This window comes from Microtus oregoni, unplaced genomic scaffold (genome assembly GCF_018167655.1).
Source record: "Microtus oregoni isolate MIOR12 unplaced genomic scaffold, Mior012 000013F_ref0000133, whole genome shotgun sequence".
Taxonomy (NCBI): domain Eukaryota; kingdom Metazoa; phylum Chordata; class Mammalia; order Rodentia; family Cricetidae; genus Microtus; species Microtus oregoni.
Window position 1 is genome coordinate 28,917,097 of NW_024543072.1, and position 24,001 is coordinate 28,941,097.

At 43.6% G+C, this 24,001-nt stretch overlaps 2 protein-coding genes across 6 annotated transcripts in view; one reads left to right on the plus strand and one right to left on the minus strand.

The window, feature by feature from the left end:
• The window catches only part of Acox2 (acyl-CoA oxidase 2), a 29,863-nt gene extending 18,080 nt beyond the window's left edge, over positions 1-11,783 (plus strand). The window contains exons 13-15 of one of the 2 annotated variants that reach the window (XM_041662698.1): positions 817-1,034; positions 8,152-8,284; positions 11,473-11,783. In XM_041662698.1, coding sequence (XP_041518632.1) covers positions 817-1,034; positions 8,152-8,284; positions 11,473-11,535 — 414 coding nt within the window. In that variant the 3' untranslated portion in view covers positions 11,536-11,783. The remainder of the gene's footprint in view (positions 1-816; positions 1,035-8,151; positions 8,285-11,472) is intronic. The other variant, XM_041662699.1, reaches the window with a different exon arrangement.
• A 398-nt stretch (positions 11,784-12,181) lies between these two features.
• On the minus strand, positions 12,182-23,288 carry Kctd6 (potassium channel tetramerization domain containing 6). Of its 4 annotated transcripts, none has more exons than XM_041662886.1 (4): positions 22,993-23,288; positions 21,367-21,426; positions 17,162-17,233; positions 12,182-15,105 (listed from the first exon to the last, which is right to left on the minus strand). In XM_041662886.1, the coding sequence occupies exons 3-4, from the start codon at positions 17,186-17,188 to the stop codon at positions 14,419-14,421; spliced, it is 714 nt and encodes a 237-aa protein (XP_041518820.1). In that variant the 5' UTR covers positions 17,189-17,233; positions 21,367-21,426; positions 22,993-23,288; the 3' UTR covers positions 12,182-14,418. The 4 variants fall into 4 exon arrangements, with proteins under 4 accessions (XP_041518820.1, XP_041518821.1, XP_041518819.1 ...); XM_041662887.1 differs by lacking the exon at positions 22,993-23,288 and adding an exon at positions 22,201-22,609; XM_041662885.1 differs by lacking the exon at positions 21,367-21,426.
• Between the last annotated feature and the right edge of the window lie 713 nt (positions 23,289-24,001).

Consider the following 24,001-nt stretch of genomic DNA (forward strand, 5'->3'; position numbering starts at 1 on the left):
TATTTCTTTATTCTGTTTTCCACATCATATATCTTGATCCCATTCATTCCCCATGTTTGCATCCCCCCTCAACCCCTGCGTACCCCCCAATAAAATAAAATTCAAGAGAAAAAAAGGAAGAAAATAAAATGAGAAAAATAAAAATACGGAAGAAATTAAAAATCTCGTCACGGAAGCTGCAGTGCAGTTGTGATCCAACAAGTCATGACGTATACCCCTTTGTTCATACATCTCTGCTTGCAAGTGTTCATTGCAAAGAGTCATTGGTCTGGTTTGAGGCCCCTGGGTTCACTATGTGTTTGATGCCGGGCCCCCACCAGGACACTTCCTGGACACCCGTTAGTGCTCTGTGTTGTGGAGAGCCTGCAGCTTTGGGTCTGTGGGTCAGATCTTTCATATGTTCCAGCACATCATAGATGGGGTGGATGTTGGGGCGGGCCAACTCATAACCCTGGGTCTGGGCCTGGGCAGCTGGAGGGTTGGTTCCCCATAAGGGAGCGAGGGACAGCTCTCCTGGCCTTATGACCACGGGGCCAGCTCTCCCACCTGCCCCAGGCGTTTCTTTCTATTTTCTAATGCTCTTAAAGATATCTCACGTAAATGAGGAATCCAAAGGCCCAGTTTCACAGTCCACCTCGTCCCCAGTACACATATACAGATATGCATATTCACACCACCAAAAAGCTTCCATCAGACAAGAAATAGCCACCAGTCCCTAGAAGGCACACTTACTCCAAACATCTTGCCAAGCCTCCAGAATGACCTGTGGAGCTGGGAATGAGAGTTGGTGGCCTATGCATCTTTGTCTCTTCATAGGCCCACTGCTACTACATCACTGTGAGGAATTTTAAGGAAGCCGTGGAGAAACTAGGCAACGAACCAGAGATTCAGCGGGTGCTCCAACGCCTCTGTGACCTCTATGCGCTACATGGTATTCTGACTAACTCAGGCGACTTTCTTCATGATGGCTTCCTGTCTGGAGCCCAGGTGGACATGGCTAGAACAGCCTTTCTCGACCTGCTTCCCTTGATCCGGTGAGTGACTGGGACTTGAAATCATGTTAGACCCTGGTGTTCAGGTTGCTTCCCATTCTAAGACCTTGTAAACTTGGGGTCTAGACAGGCTAGCGCCCAGCACAATTATACCAACAGAAAGCACTGGGCTTAATGACAGAATCAATAGGGGAATTAGGAGAAAATTAGAATCAAAGTGCTAAAGAATAAATTAGCTACCTCAGTTGAACTCTCCAACACTGGCAAGGATCAGTGTCTAAGAAATGTGACTAAAATCAAGGTTCCTATATATGGGCATGTTAATAATAACAATTTTAATCATAAGCAGTGTTTAATGAGGATGTGTTTGCTAGGAGCTTTTATATGCATCATCTCATTTAATTCATTCAGCCTTTGAATTGGATTTAATCTTCCTGTGCTACTGAGCAAGCTTAGGTGTATGAGAGTGAACTTTTGTACCTTTGCGTGATTAGGCAGAGGAGGAGCTGGGGACATTCAGAGCTTCTGGCCACTGAGCATGCTCTCTTCACCTGTGTGGTAAGGTGCCTGGGGAGTTTATTATCATGTGTGTGGTATGCATATCCAGGTCTTTGTTGACTTTGCCTTGAGCAAATTCTTACCAAGTTTCAAAAATGTATTTTATTACTCCTTTACATCACTTAAAGATGCTTTTATAGACTCAATAATTTATGTACTGTTTTATAAAGCAATACATGATACTTTTTAAATGTAGAGCTGATCCTGACATCTAGAGTCATGAATACTAGTGACATTCATCCTGCTATTTTATACATAAAGTAAATATTGCTTTAAGAACACATCAAAACTGAAGTCTGTCCTGACCAGATAACTAGAAGAAACATGTATTAAAACACTATGAATTATTTATTAGTGTCAAATATATATATATATATATACATATATATATATATATTTTTTTTTTAAGGTAACTTGAGAACACAATATTTTTTTAAACCTTTCTGGGCAAGCCGGGCAGTGGTGGCGCACGCCTTTAATCCCAGCACTCGGGAGGCAGAGGCAGGAGGATCTCTGTGAGTTCGAGACCAGCCTGGTCTACAAGAGCTAGTTCCAGGACAGGCTCCAAAACCACAGAGAAACCCTGTCTCGAAAAACCAAAAAAAAAAAAACAAAAAAAAAAACCCTTCTGGGCAAAAAATATGATGCCTTTATGTGTGGAGGGAAGTGACTTTTCTCCTGGGACCTTCAGTAGTTCTCATTATTAGTAAAAAGATTTTAAATTGGTGCAGGGTTTCATAAGAGGCTAAAAACAATTGAATCAAATGCTTTTTTTTGTTTCTAATATGCATTATTAACATGACCCTGTGGCTATATATCAGCACGTGACAGATAGCTAGTAGCTAGTAAATGTTTGTTCAATTAAACCATCAAATATGGGGCCAGAGAGATGGCCTGTGGGTCAAAGTGTCCCCCACCAAACCTGACAATCTTAGTTTGATCCCAAACAGCAGAAGGCTAGTACCAGCTTCTATAAAGGCATCCTCTAACCTCCAAACACAAACCATAGCATCCCCACCAAAGTAAACGAGTAATAATATCAACAAAAATGGTCAGATGTACACTGAATACAATTACACCAGGTGTTAAATTTATCTTAATGCAGGATGATCCAGTATGGGACCTCTAAGAGTATAATTAGTGCTACAGAGGGCAAGTTGCCTGTCTTTCTGAAATGATTAGCATTTTTAAAACACACACACAAAAAAACAAAACACTCTGGCCTGGCTGGTGATAATCAGACATAAAAGAGAACCATAACACCTCATAAGCATGGTACGTGTGTGCGTGCGTGCGTGCGTGCGCGCATACGTGCCTTGGCTCCACGGACATAAGCTCCCAACACACACCTCGAAACCACAAACTGATTTATTTACATTGGGTCCTAAGTTTCCTTTCCTTCTGCAGTAATTATTTATGAAACAGACCCACGCTCTCATCAGTTCAGAGTCACGGTTCTCTGCCTAGATTAGCCACTATCGCCCTCAGCTTTTGGGGATGACAAATCAGGACAGGACAATTCTGAGAGGCACCAAAACTAGCTCTCAGTGTGTGGCCAATGAACTGCCTGGCTCAGTCGGAGTACCTTAAGTGGTGCTAAAAACCTCCACTAGGGACTTCTGAGTAAAGGTGGCAGATTCAACACACACATTCATTTCCGAAGCCCCACTAAAACACCAGGATAAACATCAAATATATACCTGATTTGAGACTACATCTCATGTAGCACTGGCTTTGAACTTGCTATATAGCCAAGGATAGCCTTGAACCTCTGGTGGTCCTGCCCCTATATTCCCAGTGCTGGGATTACCAGCATTAGCCAACACACCCAGTTTTTATGGAGTGCTCCAGTTTGAACCCGGGATTTTGCTTCACACATGCTGGGCAAGCACTCTACCAACTGAGCTAAGGGCTACACCCTTAGCCCTGAAAACACTCAAAAACTTAAAGGTATCCACCCACAAAGAGGAAGACCGAAGAAACAGGAATGTCGGAGGACATGGGACACGGACTGGCAGACAGGTTCAGTAGAGAACTTGGAAGTGTGTTTCTGGCAGTGGGATAAAGGTGAAATGACAGAACGCACTGGATTCCCAGTTTCCTCCTTCCTCTTGACCCAGTTCTGCGAAAAGGGTAAACAGCAAGGCAGTGTTGACTGGAGAGCACTGCGCACAGCCGAGGATGAGACCATCCTACAAAATCACTTTACACGCCCTTCCCAGCACGTTTCCCATTGGCTCCTTGAAGGCTGGCAGCCTGTACGTATGAAGATGACAAGACAGTCCCTCCAGCAGCCAAAGAGAAGGAGCTAAAGATGCAAACCACTTATAATCCATCCAGCTCACCCCACAGTGACCCCACTAAAAAGTAATCCCAGGCTTCTCCTCAAAAAGAATAGTGGCTAGTTAACACCCCCACTATCAGCTAAGATCGGACATCCAGGATCACCATGCAAAAAGACCCAAATACACAAGAACAAGACAAGTTAAAGGATACAAATAAACCTGCAGGGAAAAATCAAACTTAAAAACGGAAAAGAAACATTTTTTTAAAAAAATCACCAATATCTTCAAAGAGCTAAGAAGGTCAAGATACTGCGATCAGCAGTCAGAGGGCAGAAGAAAAAGGTTCTGAAATTTTAAAAATGATAATAGAAATGAAACATCAGTGAATGGATTGGAAGATAGAGTTGTGGCGACCTTAGAGAAAGTCAGAGACAAAAATAAAATAAAATGATTTTTAAAAAGAGGACCAAGCAATAAAAAATTTTAAAATATATTTTAAAGAAAACCCATATTCTCACTGGCCTGGAACTCACAAGCAAGCTAGATAGATTGGCCATTGAGCCCAGCAGTGATCTGCCTGTCCCCACCTGCCCAATCTAGGATTACAAACGCCCATGCTAAATGGTGGTGCATACCTTTAAACCCAGGACTCAGAAGCAGGTGAATCTCTGTGATTTCTAAGCCAATTTGGTCTATAGAAAGAGTTCCAGGACAGCAGAGCTGTTACACAGTGAAACCCTAACTCAGAAACAAAATAAAATTAAAACAAAACAAAACTCAACATAACACTCAGTACCACACACACACACACACACACACACACACACACACACACAAATAAATTCTAGGAATCAAACTTAGGTCCTCAAGCAGTTTATCAACCGAGCCACCGCCTCGGTTATATGAATAAGATAAAGCAGGGGCTGGGAGTACAGCTCTGAGGTAGAACACTTGCTAAGTGTGCAGGATGCCATTGGTTTAACCTGCGTCCCCAAAATAAATCATTATAAATAAATTAATAAATAGTAGCAAGGAGATAGATCTAGAAGCTAATGCAATAATCCAGGTGAGAGATGACCACAGATTGGACCAGAGTACAGCACTAACTGCTGTGGTGGGAAAGAGGCAAATGCGGACATGCTTTGAAAACAGAACAGTGTTTGCTGACAATTAGATATGGTACAAGACAGAAAGAAAAAGTCAGGCCATTTATCATAAAGGGGAAATCTATAGGAGGGCCAGGTTTGTGTAAGACAGACAAGATCAGGAGTTTGTTTTAGGAATTCAGTGCAGTTAAAAAGCCTGTTAACAGTCTAATACAGAAGCCAGCAAGCAGGTGACATAAAGGAGGGATAAATTTGGAAGTTAGTGGCATGTGGCTGGTATTTAAAGCCATGAGAAAGATGATGTCATCTAGGAGTGAGTGAATGAGAAGGGTTAGGACCCTCCAAAAACAGTAAGGAGACATAGACAAGAGTTATTTCAGGGAAGTGCTTGAGGTAAGAGCAAAACAAATCCAGTCCTCCAGAAAGAGCAGAAGAACTGGAGATAAACAAACAAAATACACCCAAATTCCGTCAAAAGAGAAGCCAAGATCTAGGGTAGGTGAGGGAAATGAGGGAAGCCAAACGCCTGTTTGCTTTTAAATATTTTTAAATTTTACAAACATGCCTCCATATATGTAAGTGCACAATGCCTGGGGAGTTAGAGACAGCTGTGAGCCACCCAGCGTTGTCAGCTAAACCACGGTCCTCTAAGAGCAGCAAGTGTTCTTAACGCTGAGCCATCTCTCCAGCAACCCCCACCAGCTTGTCTTAAGAGAGATGATAGCAACACCGATGGAATGACCCCAAAGGGTTTCTGACACCGCACAGGAAAGAAAATGTATCCTTCTCCTGTAGGTAAGGGATAGAAGAATCTAGCGGACCAAGGACTGGGTAGACAAGAAGCAGGAGATGGAGCTGACGGGTGTAATGGAGGGTTGTGCACAATGCTCAGAGGTGACAGCCTATGGGAAACCCGTATGACTTGCACCTGATCAGTGAAATAAAATGCAGAGTCACTCTGGGAAGGAAGGGGAGGTGGGTGCTGTGGACTTGAAGATGGAAGAGACTGAAAAATCACTAGGTGAGCGAGTCGGTGAAGCAAAGCAATGGAGCACGATTGCTAGGCCGCGTGGCTCAGCTGCCTGATCTCTTAGGACAGCAGCATAGGCTGGTTTTTCCAGCCACATACAGTCACACAGGTGGTGGCAGAAGATCCTTGCAAACAAGGAGTGAGCTGGGCTCTACATCAGCATGGCAAAAGAAGAAAAACTGCTGAATGTATTTTCAGGGGGGAGAATAAAATGGCCCATGGAATTTCAGCTGACTACAGAGAAAACTGAGACCATCAGGGTCATTAACAGACATTAAACAAGAAGTACAGCTCATGAGCTCTTGTCAAAACAGGAGGCTTACTGGGCGTTGGTGGCGCACGCCTTTAATCCCAGCACTCAGGAGGCAGAGGCAGGTGGATCTCTGTGAGTTCGAGGCCAGTGTGATCTACAGAGTGAGTCCCAGGACAGGCTCCAAAGCTACAAAGAGAAAACCTATCTTGAAAAACAAACCAAACCAACCAAACAAACAAACAAAAAACCCAGAAGGCTCATTGTTGTCAAAACAGGATTAAAGGCCAACAAGATGACTTGATGGGCAAAGGTACTTGAAGCCAATACTGACAATGTGAGTTCAGTCCCTAGGATGATGATGGGAGCTTGATCCAGAGACCCACAAGTGGAAGGACTGACTCTGGCATCTTGTCCTCTGACCTCCATAAGGACTGCACAGTTCTAGACCAGCCGGAACTACACAGTGACACAACCAAGGCCAAGCTGACCTACATAGACCTTCAGATCAAACAGACTTGACACAAGACCTTACCTCAAAACAAAACAAAAATTTAAAATACAAAATATAATTAGGTTTATTATCCTAGCCACCTCAAATGTTTTGATGTCACACAGTCATCATAATGTCAACACTGAACATTAACTAATCTTATCAAAAATTACAACCTGGCCAGAAAGCCAAGGGGAAGAAACCTGGGGATGAGGAGACAGAAGAGAAGAGAAAACTGTTCAGTGCAGCCAAGTGTGTGGAATGGTGCCTGTAATCCCAGCATCAGGAGTCTGGGGGTGGGGCACTGAGGGGAGTGTTGCATGCCAACCTGGGATGCAAAGAGTTCCAGGCCAACCTGGACTGCATGGTAAGATTTGTCCCTTTTACTTGCCCAAAAGGAAATCCTCATTTTTATTACAGTGAGTAATATCTAAAACCAAAGCACCAAGAAGTTATTGGTATTAACTAAATAAACAAACAAAAAATAAATAAACAAAAAAAATAGGAGAATATCAGCTAAAAGACCAACTATGTCTCTAAGGAGAAGACAGGAATGGAGAAACAAGGTGCATTCTGTTGTAATGAAACACTGAGCAAAACCAGCTTGGTGAGGAAAGGGTTTATTTGGTTCTCAGGTCATAGTCAACCATTGAAAAAGGCCAAGGCAGAAGGCAGCGTCTGGAGGCAGGAACTGAAGCAGAGACCATGGAGGAATGCTGCTTACTGGCTTGCTCCAGTTGCTTTTTTATACAACCCAAGACCACCTGCCCAGAGATGGCACCGCCCACAGTGGGCTGTGCTCCCCACATCAATCATTAATCAGGAAAATGCCCCAACGTGTCTACCCGTCAATCTGATGGAGGCAGTTCCTCAATTGGCGCTCCCTCTTTCCAAGTGGCTCGAATTTGTGTCAGCTGACAAAAATCAACTAGTACACTGGGAGATTAAGCTTTTTTTTTTTTCACTTATTTTTTTTAATCCGGTGTTGGGAATTGGATCCTGGACTTTACACCCAGTAGACAAGGCCTAATTTTTTAAATAACAAGTCTTAAAGAACTTTATGATTCTTTATCCTGTGCATACATAACTTATAAAAAAATAAAACCCAGAGGGCTGGAGAGGTGGCTCAGCAGTTAAGAGCACTGACCGCTCTTCCAGAGAAGACAGATTCAAACCCAGTACCCACATGGCAGCTCAGATGTCTTTGACTTTTTTTTCAGGGGATCCGACACCCTCACACAGACATACAGGTGGGCAAAACACAACATAAAATATAAATAAAGTTTAAAAAAAAGAATGGTTTAAAAAAATAAAACCCAAATAATAAAGGTAAATTGTTCAAACAGCAGATAATGATGCAACCTATAGTTACTTCCTGTGGATCAATTCGATTCTTAGGACTAAGGTGAAATGCTCATGATTTGTTTCCTCTCTCAGGAAGGATGCAATCTTGTTAACTGATGCTTTTGACTTGACGGATAATTGTTTAAATTCGGCACTGGGCTGTTATGATGGACATGTCTACGAACGTCTGTTTGAGTGGGCTCAGAAGTTACCAGCCAATAATCAGGTAGTTGAGTGGAATTCATTATAAATTATGTAAAAGGGCAGAGAACAAGCAGTAAATACATCTCCATGTTTTCCCATTTTAATCAGTTCTGCTTACGCTGAAAATTACTTGGCATAGAGCATCTGTTTAAAACACTTCTAGAGAGCACATAAAAGAAACCAGGGGTGCAGTTTGGCAGGAACTGAAATAAGCAAAATACACAGTTCAGAATGTGGAAAGGGCATTAAGAGAAAGGCTTGACATACCCGAAGGCACACACATACAGTAGCAAGCAAATCTAAGATAAATCATAGCAGTGGTAAACCATCTTACTTTTGGCTTTTTAGCTCCATGCTATGTAGATCCAGAGGTGATTTGAGGTACTGTCTTAGGTGGGCAGGAAGGCACATATATTATAAAGGGGATGATAGCAAGACTGTCCTCAGAGGGAAGACGAGAATTCCAGTTATCCCAGCCTCACTGGGCAAAGGTAAGAATTCAAAGTACTGTACTTTGAATTTAGGGAGCCTGTAGTAAAGAGCAGATTTGACAAGGACAACCCCAACAAAGGACGCATCTATCTATAGGCACACACAAGGTGTTTCACAGTGTTGGGTATATTAGACTTTATAAACATGTTTTTCAGATGGTGAAACTTTCTCTTTCGTCCACCTTCAGGAAGGCATCTTACAATGCAGTGACCGACACTTGGGCTTGCTCACACTTTACAGGTGTTATTAGACTTGCTCTTGGCAGTATGTATCCTGTCACACATCAGAGCTGAGCTTCCCACGATCATCTAAAGTCATAACCTCCAGAATGGCTGCCAGACAGGTCAGCCCACTTCAGTCAAGAGCCATCCACAAGATGACCTGGTTTTAGCTCAAGGAAATATAAACAGTCTTCCTAGTCACTGCTCCTATGGTTAACCTGCTTCTAATATGTTACTCATCTAATGATCATTTCTCTGTCCTTGCTCGTGTTTAAATCCTGGTACAAAAGCAAAGCAATCCTTCCCAATCCAGCCTGCTTCCATGGTCTCGAGAGAGACCTGCGTCCTTTGGTGCTCCATAGAGCTGCCGCACCTCTCCCTGTGCACCTGTCGGCAAATGCCGAGACACAAAATATTCCACTCCCCTAGATTCCTCAGGGTCACTGAAGACTGTAGTGGGCCATCTTATCTTTCTTCATTCTTAAACACTTTAATCTGGAAACCATAGCAGGTTTGTAGAAACGAGACGTGACTGACCCCTCATCTCACTGATTCTGTAAAATGCTGACATACTTCAAACTGTTCTTCTGTCTCTACTTCCTTCTACTTGACCAAGGATAGAGCTTCCTATGACCTACATAACGATACGAAAGCAGTCACGACAGATACTCATCAACCGGCCTTATGTGACCTTGTTAAGTCACAGGTGTGGTCTTTTCACACAGGGAAGTTTAGGAAAGGGGGTCAAAACGATAGTTGGTGGACCGGTAACATACAGCCATGTGATCTTATACTTTCAGCTCCTTTGAAAAGCTTCAACATTTTTAAAGTCTCTCCCTTTTTTTTTTTTTTTTTTTGATCTGTAATAGTTCTGAAGTGCAGCAGACATTTTAATAGAAAAAGGCACATTGCGGGTATTTTAAATAAGTTAAAACAGCAGCTATACTGAAACATGCCCTGCGGACACAAAAGTACAAATGAGAATATATGTCCAGTGTTCTCATGCCAGAAGTAAAGTGCTATGTGGTAGGCTGCACCTCTTAGCTCCACAGGAGTCTCTCCTGTCTGCAGCAGGTTGTGCTGAGATTTCTCCTATCAGGATGACACGCTACCCTGGTGTACTCTGTGATGTCTGCTTTGGGCTGACTGATCTAGAAAACTGCCACAGAAGATCCCCCCAGCCCCACGAAATCACATCCAAGCCATTCCCAATGGAAGCAAGAAGGAATCATCACGGGTTAATTTAGACCAGGAACCCCCCTTTTTAGTGCTTGTCTCAGGGCCTTTTGTGGCCAGGCTGGCCTTCAACTCCTACCTCCCAAATGCCATTTGTACATCATCGCACCCCGTTCTAGTCTCTCAATAACTATATTGTAAAGATATGCCCAAGGAATAGTTCATTCATTCAAAGAACAATTACTGTGCAATGGCGGTGTGCTGAGATTGGAGAAACAGTGAAGAACAGGGTGTAAACCTATGTTAGGACCTTATAGGCTTTTTTTGCTTAAGATTTATTTATTATGTATACAGTATTCTGCATGTAGGACTGCATGACAAAAGAAGGCACCGGATCTCATTATAGATGGTTATGAGCCCGCATGTGGTTGCTGGAAATTAAACTTAGCATCTCTGGAAGAACAGCCAGTGCTCTTGACCTCTAAGCCATCTCTCCAGTCCCCAGAACTTTATAGTTTTACTGTAAAAGAAATTAAAATAGTATGGAAGACTAGAGTTTAGCTATAAAGAAAAGAACTCAGACATGGCACTAGAGAATGATAGAAAAGCTGATTTGGACACAGAATATTGCCTACCTGATTCTACTTTCTGGTTGCTTGCTTTGTGGTTTGTGTTCAAAATTTCAAAGAGTCTCAAAAAGTGAAGGATTTCATTTGTATTAAATTCTGAAAAAAATAAATAAGCTGTACACTTTTCTCTTAATCAGCCACCTGCATGCAGTTTAAAATCTGCCTAAGACAGGAGGCTTGTTGGAAAAGTGTTTACCATATGTTCACACAAAATGAACTTTAAAAGTAATTTTAAAAATTAAGAATCTTAGGTAACTGAAAGGTGGTGGTGGCACATGCCTGTAATCCCACCACTTGGGAGGCAGAAACAGGCAGATTTCTGTAAATTCAAGACCATCTTGGTTTACAAATTACAAAGAGTTCCAGGACAGCCAAAGCTGTTCTACAGGGAAACCCTGTCTCGAAAAACAAAACAAAACAGGATCTTAGGCAATGCTACTCTTTTTTTTTTTTTTTTTTTTTTTTTTTTTTTTTTTGGTTTTTCGAGACAGGGTTTCTCTGTGGTTTTGGAGCCTGTCCTGGAACTAGCTCTTGTAGACCAGGCTGGTCTCGAACTCACAGAGATCCGCCTGCCTCTGCCTCCCAAGTGCTGGGATTAAAGGCGTGCGCCACCACCGCCCGGCCAATGCTACTCTTTTAAAGTGAAGAATAATTCTAGAAGTATTCTAATAATGTGATTCCTATAAACACAGAAAAACCCTGCCTATGAGAAATATATCCGACCACTGCTACAAAGCTGGAGACCCAAGCTGTGAAAAGCCAACAGTACTCAGGATCAAGAAGCATCATGGTGGCACAGCATATACAGACCAAGAATTAAAGTCAAAGCAAAGGGTGGAGTGACTAGTTCTTCAAATTGCTTAGTAAGTTGGTACGTGAATGAAATGCTCATCACTTTATTCTGCTTTTGGAGTTTCCCTTTGTCCGTTTATAGCATATATTTGGTTAAATGCTGGAACTTTGCTTTAAATGTAGCAAAAGCCAATAAACACATTAGCTGCTACTTGTGTGGTGTATTTATCTAGGGTATACCGGGATCGACCAGTCTGAGGGATGTCAGCAGGCATTCTACCACGGAGCTACCTCGTGGTCCACAACTTACCTTTAGCATTTACCCTCAGGTTTACAAAGACACACATGCAGCCCTTTAAAGGTACTTGGATGTGCTATAATCTAAATAAAATATAAAGGCTCAGAATGTAACATATCATTTTTTAAAAGTAAAAATGATTTAAAATTTTATAAAGAGACAGAATTGTCTCAGTATATCCAAATATAACCAAACTACATTTTTCTTTTTTTTGAATGATTTATTTATTATGTATACAAATTCTGTCCATATGTATGCTTGCAGGCCAGAAGAGAGCACCAGATCTCATTATAGATGGTTGTGAGCCACCATGTGGTTGCTGGGAATTGAACCCATAACCTCTGGAAGAGCAGTCAGTGCTCTTAACCTCTGAGCCATCTCTCTGGCCCCCCAAATGATGTTTTTCATTTCATTTTCAACTCCACAACAACATAAAACAGTTACAGCATGGACTGCAGCTAAGTGACAAGCACTTACCTAACATGAATAATACCCAGGTCAATCCCCAGGAGTGAGGGAAGAAAACAAACAAGCCTTAAAAATCCTGCTGGCTGCTTTTATTTAAATAAGCAATCATTTACCTACTAATAATTAGTAAACCAGAGAAAATTTGCCAAAAGCAATCTTCCCTTTAGGGAGAATGGGGACAAGGAAGAAAATTCAGAAGTTTTCCTTTTTCCTAAACTTAAAACTAGTATTACTCCTACTTTCACAACTTTTATGTATGTATATATATATATATGTGTATATATATAATTATATATATATAATTTTATATATAATATATATTTTAAGTGTAAGTGTGTGTGTGTGTGTGTGTGTGTGTGTGTGTGTGTAAACCAGTGGTGTCAGATCTGCCTAGAGCTGGCGTTACAGGCAGTTGTGAGCTGGTGACATAGGTGTTGGGCACCAAATTCCTATACAAGAGCAACAAGTACTCTTAACTAAGAGCCCTCCACAAGAGTTCTGAACCCAAATCATCTTACTTCATGTTGGCTTCAGCTAGCTCCATAGCACAGGACTGATCTGGGTCTTTATTAGGAAACTACAGATCAATTTACAACAGAAGCCAACAGTAGCCTCTTCTCACCTGTCCATCAATACAATGAAACTACAGAAACCTGTCAATAATATTGAAGAATCCTTGTTTGAAGATGAGATAATTATGGGTTTCGTGTGTGTGTGTGTGTGTGTGTGTGTGTGTGATTTGTCAAATCTTAAATTTTCAAAGAGATATATAAGTAAATATTTTAATCTTCCTTTCAAAGGGAGAATCTCTTCTCAGAGAAGAGGAAAAGAGTGTTTCGTCTGCCATAGGGCCAACACCAAAGAAGTCCACTGTTCCCTTAAAGCAGGGACATTTTTATCCGATGTTCACAAACTAGAAAGTCTCACTGTAATTAACACACTCCTTCCTATGAGAAACTTTCAAGCAACAGACTCCTATCAACTCTGAAACAAGACAACAATGAAATAAGCAAATGTACATACATTTTCTCTTATTTCCGATCCTTCACTGCAACTTATTCTTCTCAGAGTTGAACTTACATCTGACAAAAACATACATTTGTGGCTACCACAATACATAAGAATAAGATGGCTAGAGTCATTTTGTCCCCCACATGCAGCAGAAGCTGGAGTGAGTCCTAGTCATAGCTGTGGCTGTTGAAAACCCTGTAATATTCCCTGAAAATCCTATCTGAACATGGCTTTGCACTCTTTAGACAAAACTGCTTATCTCTGATGGCACAGCTGGCTTTCTGAACTAAAATCTAAGGTTCCACTGAGTTCTGGCAACTCCATTACAAATGTGCTATAAGCAGTTTGAGACACAAGCAATGCATACTTCTGACAGAGAATATGACTTTCCCCTTATATAGCAATAAATACAACCCTTAATGTTCATACTCCATTTTTTATTAGATTTTGCTTTCCTGGTCGACAGTACACTTGGGAATGAAACTGTACCAGGCATAAGGTTTCTACCACAGGGATATTTTGTATTGAGAATCCAATATAAATATTTCTAGTCAGACATTTCAATGGCTACAGATATTTGGTTGCTTGATTTATATGCATAGAAAGAAACAGTCCTTACAAGGATCAGCAGGTGATTGGCCAGTCTTCCTTTAATACACTACTGCCTATTGGTCTGGAATCGAGGTCACCCTACATGATATTCTCATTTTCCTCAAAGACATGAATACTCTGCTTAATCTTTCATTACTGTATTTTTAGCCTTCCAGTTGAGTTAGGGACCACGTTACCAGAAATCATTTTAGCACTGTTAAGGGTAGATTATATATCATAATGATTTTCAAGCTCTCTTTTTATAAAAAAGGTTTCTGGAGACTCTGAACAGGCACATGCATATTTGGAACAAAACAAGAAGGCTGCTCACACACGGAACTTCCTTCTGGTCCTCGAGGCCTTCAAATAAATACAAATATTAAAAAGGGGGTACACTATGATTTAGAAAACAAGAACAGTCTCTTTCATGTCCCCAGACAAACGTGAGCTTACAGGAAGTCCTCCCCAGCACTGGCGATCAGTCATCTGTTTTCCGGGCCAGTCTACAGAAAGTCCAGTTGTGCTCTACTGTGTTCTCGTTGGCCCGCTCGCTCATGTGATGCACCCGAGTATTGCGGATTGTGAAACCTTGCTTTGTAATGTATTCCATCAGGTGGACCCGGAGAGAAACTTCCTGGTGATAATCGCATGGTCCAAAGGTGAAGGAAACCTGGCAGTCTCTGGTGTCCATCATGTGCTTATTCCACTTGGTGAAATAATTTGAGATGCCTTCTAGTAGGGAATGCACCTTGGTGGTGATGGTTAACTGGGTTATGATGACGGCCACAGGATTGGAATATTTAGAAAGCTTCCGAGTACTAGACAGCTCTACAACTTCTTCAAAAGTATCCATAGGATACAAAGGCTTAGGGTCATTGAGACACTGAATCAAGGGTTCAATCTGGTAAAAGTCAGCTTCTTTCCGAAGAAGATCAAATTCCTTAAAATCCAGAGGGAGGGTCAATTCTGAAGTTCGTAAGAAGTTGAGGACATAGCGGAAAAGAGGTCCATCTCGATCGATGAAGTAATTGCCTTGCGGGTCTCGGGCTGTGGGGAAGTCCCCCCCAAACATAGCTCCAAGCATGGAATCCGGGTAACGTGTCAGTGTGGTAAGGGACGTTGTGTACAAGTGTCCACCTACATTCAACGTGACTGGGTCAGTCATCTGAAATCAAAGAAACAGTCACCTGAAACCATAAAATCACAACTTCGACAAATTAACAAGATCAATACCAATCAGCCAGTATAAGACCCCTTTCTGCTGTAATGTATTTGGCAGTGTTAGGGAGGAAATGGTCTTACTTTCAATAATAACTCACCAGGAGAAGGCCTTCAACATTTTCTTTCAAATCAAATAAATCCAATCTTTTAAGAGTTACTCTACTCCTGCTGGGAGTGACCTTTAGTGTCATACAGTCAAGTCCAGAATCTCAAGAGTTTCTGAGTCAGGTCTGCCTGCCTCTACCTCCCCTAGTGGGATTAAAAATGTGTGCCACCTCACTTGACAAGACCTTCAGCTTTTTTAAATTTACCAGAAGCTAGAATAAAAGTAATCTGAGAGTGTAGCAATAATGAACTTTGGGATTTTGTCCTCAAAGGAGTCATGAGGTGTAATTTTTTTTTTGAGACTAAGTTTCACATAACTTCGACTGGCTTCATATTCACTGTGTAGCTATGAATGGTCTAGAATTCCTGATCCTCCTGCCTCTCCCCAGTGCTAAGATCTCAGGAGTCCATCATCACACCCAGTTGTGAAATGTATGAATGTACTTATGTGAGTGCTTTGACTGCATGTATGTATGTGTGCCTCATGTAAGCCAAGGGTATGGATTGCCTAGGGACTGCAGTTACAGGCGATTGTGACTCTTAGGCTGGATGCTAGGAACCAAACCCAGGTCCTCTGCACGAGCAGAAGTGCTCTTAACTGCTGAGCCATCTCTCCAACTCCAAAATGTATCCTCCCTCTGCCCCCGCCCCCGAGAAAGGGTTTTTCTGTGTAACAGTCCTGGTTGTCCTTGAACTCAGTCTGTAGACCAGGCTGGCCTCAAACTCACAGAGCGGCCTTTGCCTCCCAAGTGGTGGGACTAAAGGTGTGTGCCACCATCCCCCAGTCCCAACGTGTATCTTAAAGACAAAAATTTATTTAGAATTAATCTTAGTAATTTTTTTTATGGAAGCAACAATTCCCTTTTCTTTTCTGGTTTTTCTTTTTATTGTTGTTGAGACAGCATCTTACTACATAGACAAAGCAAGTCAAAAATGCACAAACCTTCTGCATCTACCTCCCAAGTGTTGTTGACATTACAGGCCTGCACCACCATGCCCAGGAAATAAGTTCCTAACACTAAACTAAGAAATAGAAGGTTTGTGGACACAATCTAGCCTATGTTCTAGCCCCAAACTACCACATACCTAAGGGCTAATAGCAGCTTCAAATGTCATAGTCTGATTGTATATTCACTTTAGTAACATTAATGCTGCAATCTGACCTTTAATTCTGAGAAGGAAGTTTCTCAAAATAACACACCCCAGCCTTAGAAATCCTATTTAAGAAAAAAAAAAATCAAAGACGGTCTTCAGGTTCTAAGAAAGCAAAGTATTTCTTACCTGATGAGGAAGAAAACAGGCAAACATGGACACATGTGAAAACTGCATGTGAGAAGAAAATCCTTCTACCTATTAATTCCTTTACTACAACAAAGCATCCTCCACTCCATTCTCCCCGGGCCCTTTGGACATTCCATTCTATGAACAGAGAATTTAAACATACGCCATAGACCAAAACATCATGGTCTACCTGACGTTCGTGGTTATAAATAGCTACTAGGTGGGCAGAGAGATGTCAGGAGTTAAAAGCAATGTATGACTGTAGTGGAACTGAGTTCCACTTCCAGTAACCATGTCTGGGTGGCCCACAGCATCTCCAGGGACCATATGCCCGCCCTCTTCTGGCCTCCAAGAACACTGCACTCACCGCTTCACCCACACATAATTAAAATAAATAATATGCAATAAAAATGTTAAGTTATTTGGAGAATATGCACTGAGTCTTCCACTAAAACGTCAAACCAAATAAAGATCCACACTCCAAATACATCCACACAAAGTAGATGGAGCTGCACAAATTCATAGTTTCATCCTTGTACGATAAGCCTATGACGGTGCAGAGAAAGGCGTCCAAATGGCTTGCCAGCCTTCCAAGCGCAGCAAGGACTACTCACCATATATCCCCAGTCTCCATTATCCATCTGCTCCAGCACGGGTCCGTCAGGAGCCCAGGAACCAGGAAGACTCTAGAGGAAGAAAACAAGCAGGTAACCATGACAATGGAGAATAAGAGCTATTCTGCCCAATGCAGTAGCTCAGACCTCACAAGGACCGCTCACACACGGCCCGTTGGAACCTACATCAGGGCGAAATTGTGAGGAAGAAAGCCATGCCATGCTTGTCCTTACCTCTGGAGCCCACTGGGCACAAAGGACTAGCCTACTTGGAGAAGGAGGAAAGAGTCTGTCACTCTGGGCTGGCAAGACAACCCAGTAGGTAAAGCAGCTTACCTGAAAACCTGACTTTGATCCCAGGACCCTCATGGTGGAAAGAGAAAAAAACTTACTTCCACAAGTTGCCCTCTGACCTTTGTCCTCTGACCTCCATATACACAGTCACAACCACAAGTAATAAAACAAAAAACTGACCAATTCTGCCACTATTTTCTAAAAATGTAATATTTAGATTTTCAGAGAACATTATGATTAGGTCTACAACCTTACATTGATTCTGACCTACAAGATGCTCTACATCAAAAAGGTCACTTGAGGGGGAAAGGGGAAATTCCTTTGGATCAGCATACCAGCTGTATAAACTAAGCATCTGAGAAAGCATTTAAAATCATGGGCTTCAAAAGTAATGGTCACTTTCCAAGAGAAAAAAAAACAGAATATTATTACCTTATAGTGTAAAAAACCAATCAGGTTTAATAATGAAGTATTTCTCTTTGTACATTAATCAAAACAAACAGAAGCAATTCAAACTGGTAAGGCACAATTTGGTACAAAAAGAGCCTCACAGACCTGGCTGAGGTCACTCAGGCAGCACCATGGAGAGCCAGTCTTAGGTCACTGGCAAAGGCCCATGTACTAATAAAGCCAGCTTCAATCTGCTTTTTCCTCCTATTCAAGAGCATGCCACAGTTCTCCTGCGACTTAACTGCCTTAGTCAGTTCCCTCTCACTCACTCTGTTCTCCAAATCAACCTGCAAAGCAAACTGCAGAGCCAATTTCAAAATCACTAGCAGAGATGCCAAGAAACACGGACATACCTACGGGTCCTTTCCCTGGGAAAAGCACCAGCTTTGTATGTGGCCTTTGAAGGCCCATTTTTCCACTTTTAGTGGAATCTGGTCCCCATTTCCAGGACAAGAACAAGCCCTGGCTACAAAAGATCACAAAGGCTCTTTCTCAAAAGGTCACTCAGGCAAGTCGAGAGCATTTGCATAGCACAGCAGGGGCTGAAATCAGAGCCGGCAGCAGCTATTTCTCTACCTTTACAAATTCTTCAAAGCAAACAAGCTAAAATGTGGACCCGAGGAGACACAGGCGGCTGTCATTCTTTACTCTCAGCCATAGGGTACAGACGGTCAGCCTTTCAGCGTACTATAGAGAGATGGAACAAAAGTAACACCAGAGGCCTTTTACCTTTTCTCTCTGACTCACTCCACAAACCCCATCTGATGTGAACGGAAGACATGAGCTTTAGCAATTTTTGGCTTCATTACCGATAACAACAAATCCATGATGCAGTGAGTTAAAGGGCATTTCCCAAAACTCAAAGTACTCTTTCCCCACGGCCTCAATAATCACTCAACCAAACTTATTTTAGGTCCAGTATCACAGGGCAGGGGAGCCCACGTGAAATACGGATACACAGGAATACGATAGTGAACCCTGACCTCGTGGAGCTTTCAGTCCACAAAGGGAGGCAACGCACAACAGCTGAAGTCACAATATAATCCCAGCCTGCCATTAACAGAACAGACTGAAGGAGACCTCAGGAGGAAGAGACCTAGACTCCAACTGGAAAAATGTCGGGCTTCAGAGAAGGGCTCCTCGGTGAACACCGGAAGACAATGTGCCCAACCTGAGCAGGGATTCCGGAATCAAGCCAATGTAGCAGTCTTTCTGCTCGTGAGCACACCCCTGTTCAGTTATACAATAAAGAGGCAAGGACGCCTGGACAAGAACTTGTGTTTTCTGACTCCTGGTCAAGATTTTTCCAAAAGCACCTCCTAGAGTAGAAATTCAAAGAACAAAATCCAAACAACAAACTGAAAAGCATCAACTTTATACTCCCCATAGCCAGCTATTAACCCCATCCAACTGGCGCTTTATTCACAACCTCACAAAAACTTAGGCTAATTAACTAGTCATAATGAGTCATAAAAAAATTTCTACCACTAAATAAAAATGGCAAGACCCTGCTCATTGGTGACTAATGGCTGCTGTCCCATCTCAGGCGACAGGAAGAATTCCAGTTCGTGAACATTCAAATGGCTAATGAAGAATGGAAACCCAAAGCCGGAAGAAAATCATCAGACAGCAATGCCACCGCTATATCCAGGACTAACCTTGCATATTTATGTCTTCACTTCTACATCAAAACAAGATAACTTCTTGTGCAAACATTAAAACAAACAAGCAAAAAAAAATTAGACGTTTCGAATCTCTTCCACAGCAAAAGTCAAGGTCTGGCTACAAACATATAACGAACCTCAAGCTTAATAATTTAGAGAAGCAGTCTTGGGAACCTATGTCCCTTCCTTCCTTCCTCCCTCCCTCCCTCCATCCATCCCTTCCTTCTTCCCTCTCTCCCTCCCTCCCTTCCTCCCTCCCTCTCTCCCTCCTCCCTTCCTGCCTCCCTCCCTCCCCTTGTATGTGGGAGTTAGAGGCTGGGCCCCTCATGCCATGATGTGTGCCTTTACTAAGGAGCTAGCTCCGTGATCTAAGCCCAGGTCTCTTAAAAAGCACCGCAAGGCCTTATACTTGTATGTAAGATACACGAAAATAAAATGAGACACAGTCACTACTAGTCACTTCCAATATAACTAAGCTACCTAAAAAACAGTAATAATAAATTGTTCACTAATAAACTCAAAGATCAATAAAAGGCAATCTTGATTCACCTAAAGTTGATCTCCACACCTTGCTTGTAAACACCTGCTACAGCATAGCATCTCTACAAAAATCTAGAGAAACAGGGAGGGGCAAGATTCTTGCTTCTCCAACAGTCACATTCTGAACTGATGACTATCAGGGACATCTCAGACGTGGACGCAATAAAACACAACCCAAGACCTCACAGAACAGCTTCGGTCTCTTCCAATGAACCCTTTCCCAGGGGTGCTAACAATTCATTTCCTTTTCATCTTCTCTCCCATCCGGCACCATCCAGTGGAGGACTTAATGAGAAGTTTAAATAACCACAAGCCAGGCAACAGAAGGCCTTCAAGTGGGGCATCAAACAGGCCTGTTTTACTTGAGGGGTAAATAAAAAAATACTTTTTTCATAAAATCTGTGAGACATTTCTCATAAAATTCCTTTAAAGGTATTTCCCTTGCTAAAGATCATTTTTAGGGCAGTGACCACAACCAAACAATAACCATAGAGTTCAAAGAAAGGCTTTCTGATTTTGCAAAATCAGTTCACCTGAAAATATCTGACCTTTAATACAAATAAATCCACATCCCAAAGACTCTAAGGCAACGCTGAGGTCCCATGCTTAGGCTTCAAAGGTTATAACTAGTGTGGAACTCTGACGGCAGGCTAGCAGGGAGTTGCGAAAAACAAATCCTGAAGAATTCCTAGAAGCCTGAAAGAAATTATGAACTTACTGACCTAGCGAATCCGAAGAATGCGCAATTCAGTAAGCTAACAACTTAAAAGCATGTGAGAACCCTCAGTGGTATCCTTCTTATCATAGCAAAGCAGCTTTAGGGGCTACAAAACATTAACACAATATTCTAGACTTACTGCTGATTGAGACACCCCCAGAGCAAAAGTCCTTCTCCCATGCAACAGTCTATATGCTGTAATGGAAACCTCCAAATTTGAAGGAGTAATGAATGAGACAACTGCAATCACTTCCTTCCCAGGGGTTCTGGGTAGCCTTTTTTTTTTTTTCCTACTGAGACCCTTGTGCCTGCTATCCCAAAAAGAAGACTCAGTGAATTTTCTCCACCTATACTTACCTTCCAAATTGCCTTTGTACTCACTTTCTCTGTTCTGGGAAACGTGGGAGTTTGAAAGTGAAATACTTTTTATAGCACTTGGTTCAGTGGCATCTAAAGGAGTCGTCTGAGTTAAAGTCCACATGCAGGCCAGCACAAGCCGCCAGGCACACAAGGGTAATGGGATTATAAAGCTAAATTACCGACAACTAAACCAGAGATGGATTTTTTTTCCTCTTCTCCCCCTCTCTCAACCATGTGAGCTAGAAGAAAGGAGATGAAGGCAGAAAAGTAGAAAGACTTTTACAAGAAGTTAGGAAATTTCTAAAGTATCAAATCAGAAGCATACACACTCTCCAGCGAAATTGTTGTCAGAGTCAAATTAAAAACAAACAAACAAACATGAAATTCCACTTCCCCTCAGTTTCCACTAAAATGGGCTATTATGGCCTTCGCAAAAGTAAACACAGCATAGGTAAAACGGGCTGACGGGCAGTGAAAAGGAACGGAGTTCTGAAGTCACTGTGCGGCCTTCCAGCAGAGAGTAAGAACATGATAAATGGCTCTTTACTCCTGGAAGCATCAACAAAATTTGAGAGGTAAAGTCGGGCACAGTGGGCAAACATAGAGGTGAAAGGCAGCCTGTGCTCTTCCCAGGAGTTTCCACAGCGACTAAAATAGGAAGTGCTAAACGTAAAGATGTCCCAGCACTGACAGACAGAACAGACACGTGGGCTCTCGGAACTTCTAGAAAGCATGACTCAGGGTTGTCTCCAAGATAAAGCAGAACACAAATATATGTGTTCCATTTAAAATAGACCCCAGCTATAAAAATCCAAGACACATCAAAAGATACATTCGAATGACCATAAGATTGCTTTATGTGATAGTGTTTCCGCTCAAATATGCTTTAAGAGAATTCGAACCACAAACCTTATTGATGCCATCATCTGTGGCTTTCTTTCAATCTAAGGCATCACAACTAAAAAACCATGCTGGCACCTGGTTTTCAAGGGCTATTCTCCCAGCCTACCTACCTGCCCACCTGGACCTGTGCTCTTTTGAAAACACTTCTCGGTATCAGGCCTGTGATACCGCAACATTATTCCCATACTAGAATAGAGAAAAAGATGAGCCAGCCAAGGAGATACGCTGGAGACAGATGCTTGGGATATCCCAAACATTCTCAGCCAAGCCACATCACCCAAGGTCTACTTGTGAGGCAAACACCTTGCATCACCGAAAACTACAACTGGGTTTATCAACTTGCTGTGTGAACTGCTGTACTGGACAGAAACGTGACAACTTCAGCAGAATATCCAAACAGGATCTCAGTCACGTTTCGTTTCTCCGTCCCACCCCAGACACAGCCTCCTCTGCCACAGCCCAGCAGGTGCTGCAGGGGCTCCTCACGACCACACCATGGGTCACCTTTGACACCCAGCACTAAAACGCCCTGACATCCCAAAACCCCAGCAGAAAGCTGCAATCTGTGCAGAAAACCCCAAAGGCAAGGCTTTAAAACTAGGACAGTGGCGGCCAATAAGCGCCACTCCCCAAAGAACAATCCTTTCCCCGCAGAACCCGCGGGTCCCGGACCGGGCCGCACTCCTCGGTCGCCCGCAAGCCAAGCCCGGCCGGCCACGCGCACCGAGCCCCGAACCCGAGCCGGAGCCCGCGGCGCCGGGCCGCGCGTCCCCGGAGTCCCCCGCCCAGGCCCGGCCGCGGGCTCGTGCCAGCCCCGGGACGCGCGCCCGCCACCCGCCGTCCGCCTCAGCCCGACTTCCCCGCAGCCCCGGCCCCACAGGCCCGGCTCCCGCCCCACTCACTGCGCGAGCGCAACGGCGACCCGGCCGGGAGACGCCGGCGGCCCGAGAGCGCGAGCGCGGGGACGAGCGAGCCTGCGCCCGGCGGCGGCGGCGGCAGCAGCAGCAGCAACAGCAGCAGCAGCGGCGGGGACGACTGAGCCGGCGCCCGGAGTTGCGGCTCCAGCTGCCCGGCGCGGGCGGCGCCTTCTCAGCGGAGTCGCGGCGCCGAGAGCGCGGACGCCCCCTATCGGCGGCGCTGGGCGGAGGCCGGGCGGGCGCGGACGGGCGCTCGCTCTGGGCGCTGCCGGGTCGGCGTTGTCAGGCGGGCTCTGCAGCAGTCCCGAAGTCCCGCCTCTGGCCCGCCCAAGCCCCGCCCTTCCAAGGAGCTCCGCTCAGATCACGCCCCAACTCCGCCCCCGCCCCAGGCTGTGCTCCTCCCGGCCGCCGGCGGTTCCTTCCGTGCGGGCCACAGCCATCGTAGGTCTCTAATGCTGTTTCTCCTCCGCTGTTTCCCCTGAGAGTTGATAGAACTCATCGAATGCCGGGTTTGGGGAGGACAGCAGCCTCCCAGACTCAAGAAAGCAGCCAATAGACAACATAAGACAAGTTCGAATCCTGTTGGGAGGGGCCCGATTAGAAGGCTGCGGTGAAGAATTAGGGAAGAGGGGCTCCTGCTTTTCAGATGTGAGGCTCGAAATGGCCAGAGCCCCTCCTGGCCTTAAAAGGTAGGCATACCATTCTGTAAATTAATGGCTGTGAAGGACCACCTATTCGGTCTTTAGGGATGGAAGCGAAGAACTGCCAGGTATAAGGGGAGAGCTAACATCATCCTGTGCAAAGCCTCTGAGGAGGTTTGACCTGGATGGTGCTGGCAAGGATACTGTCCCTCACTTCAAGAGGGAGGCCAAGGCTGCAGAACTAATTGGACTTCGTGCAAAGACGAGTTCCAAAAGCCATTCATTTCTAGCTAGCTGGATCGGATCGCGGTCCACTTCTACACGGGTGAAAAACCACTGGTCTTAGAAACTCC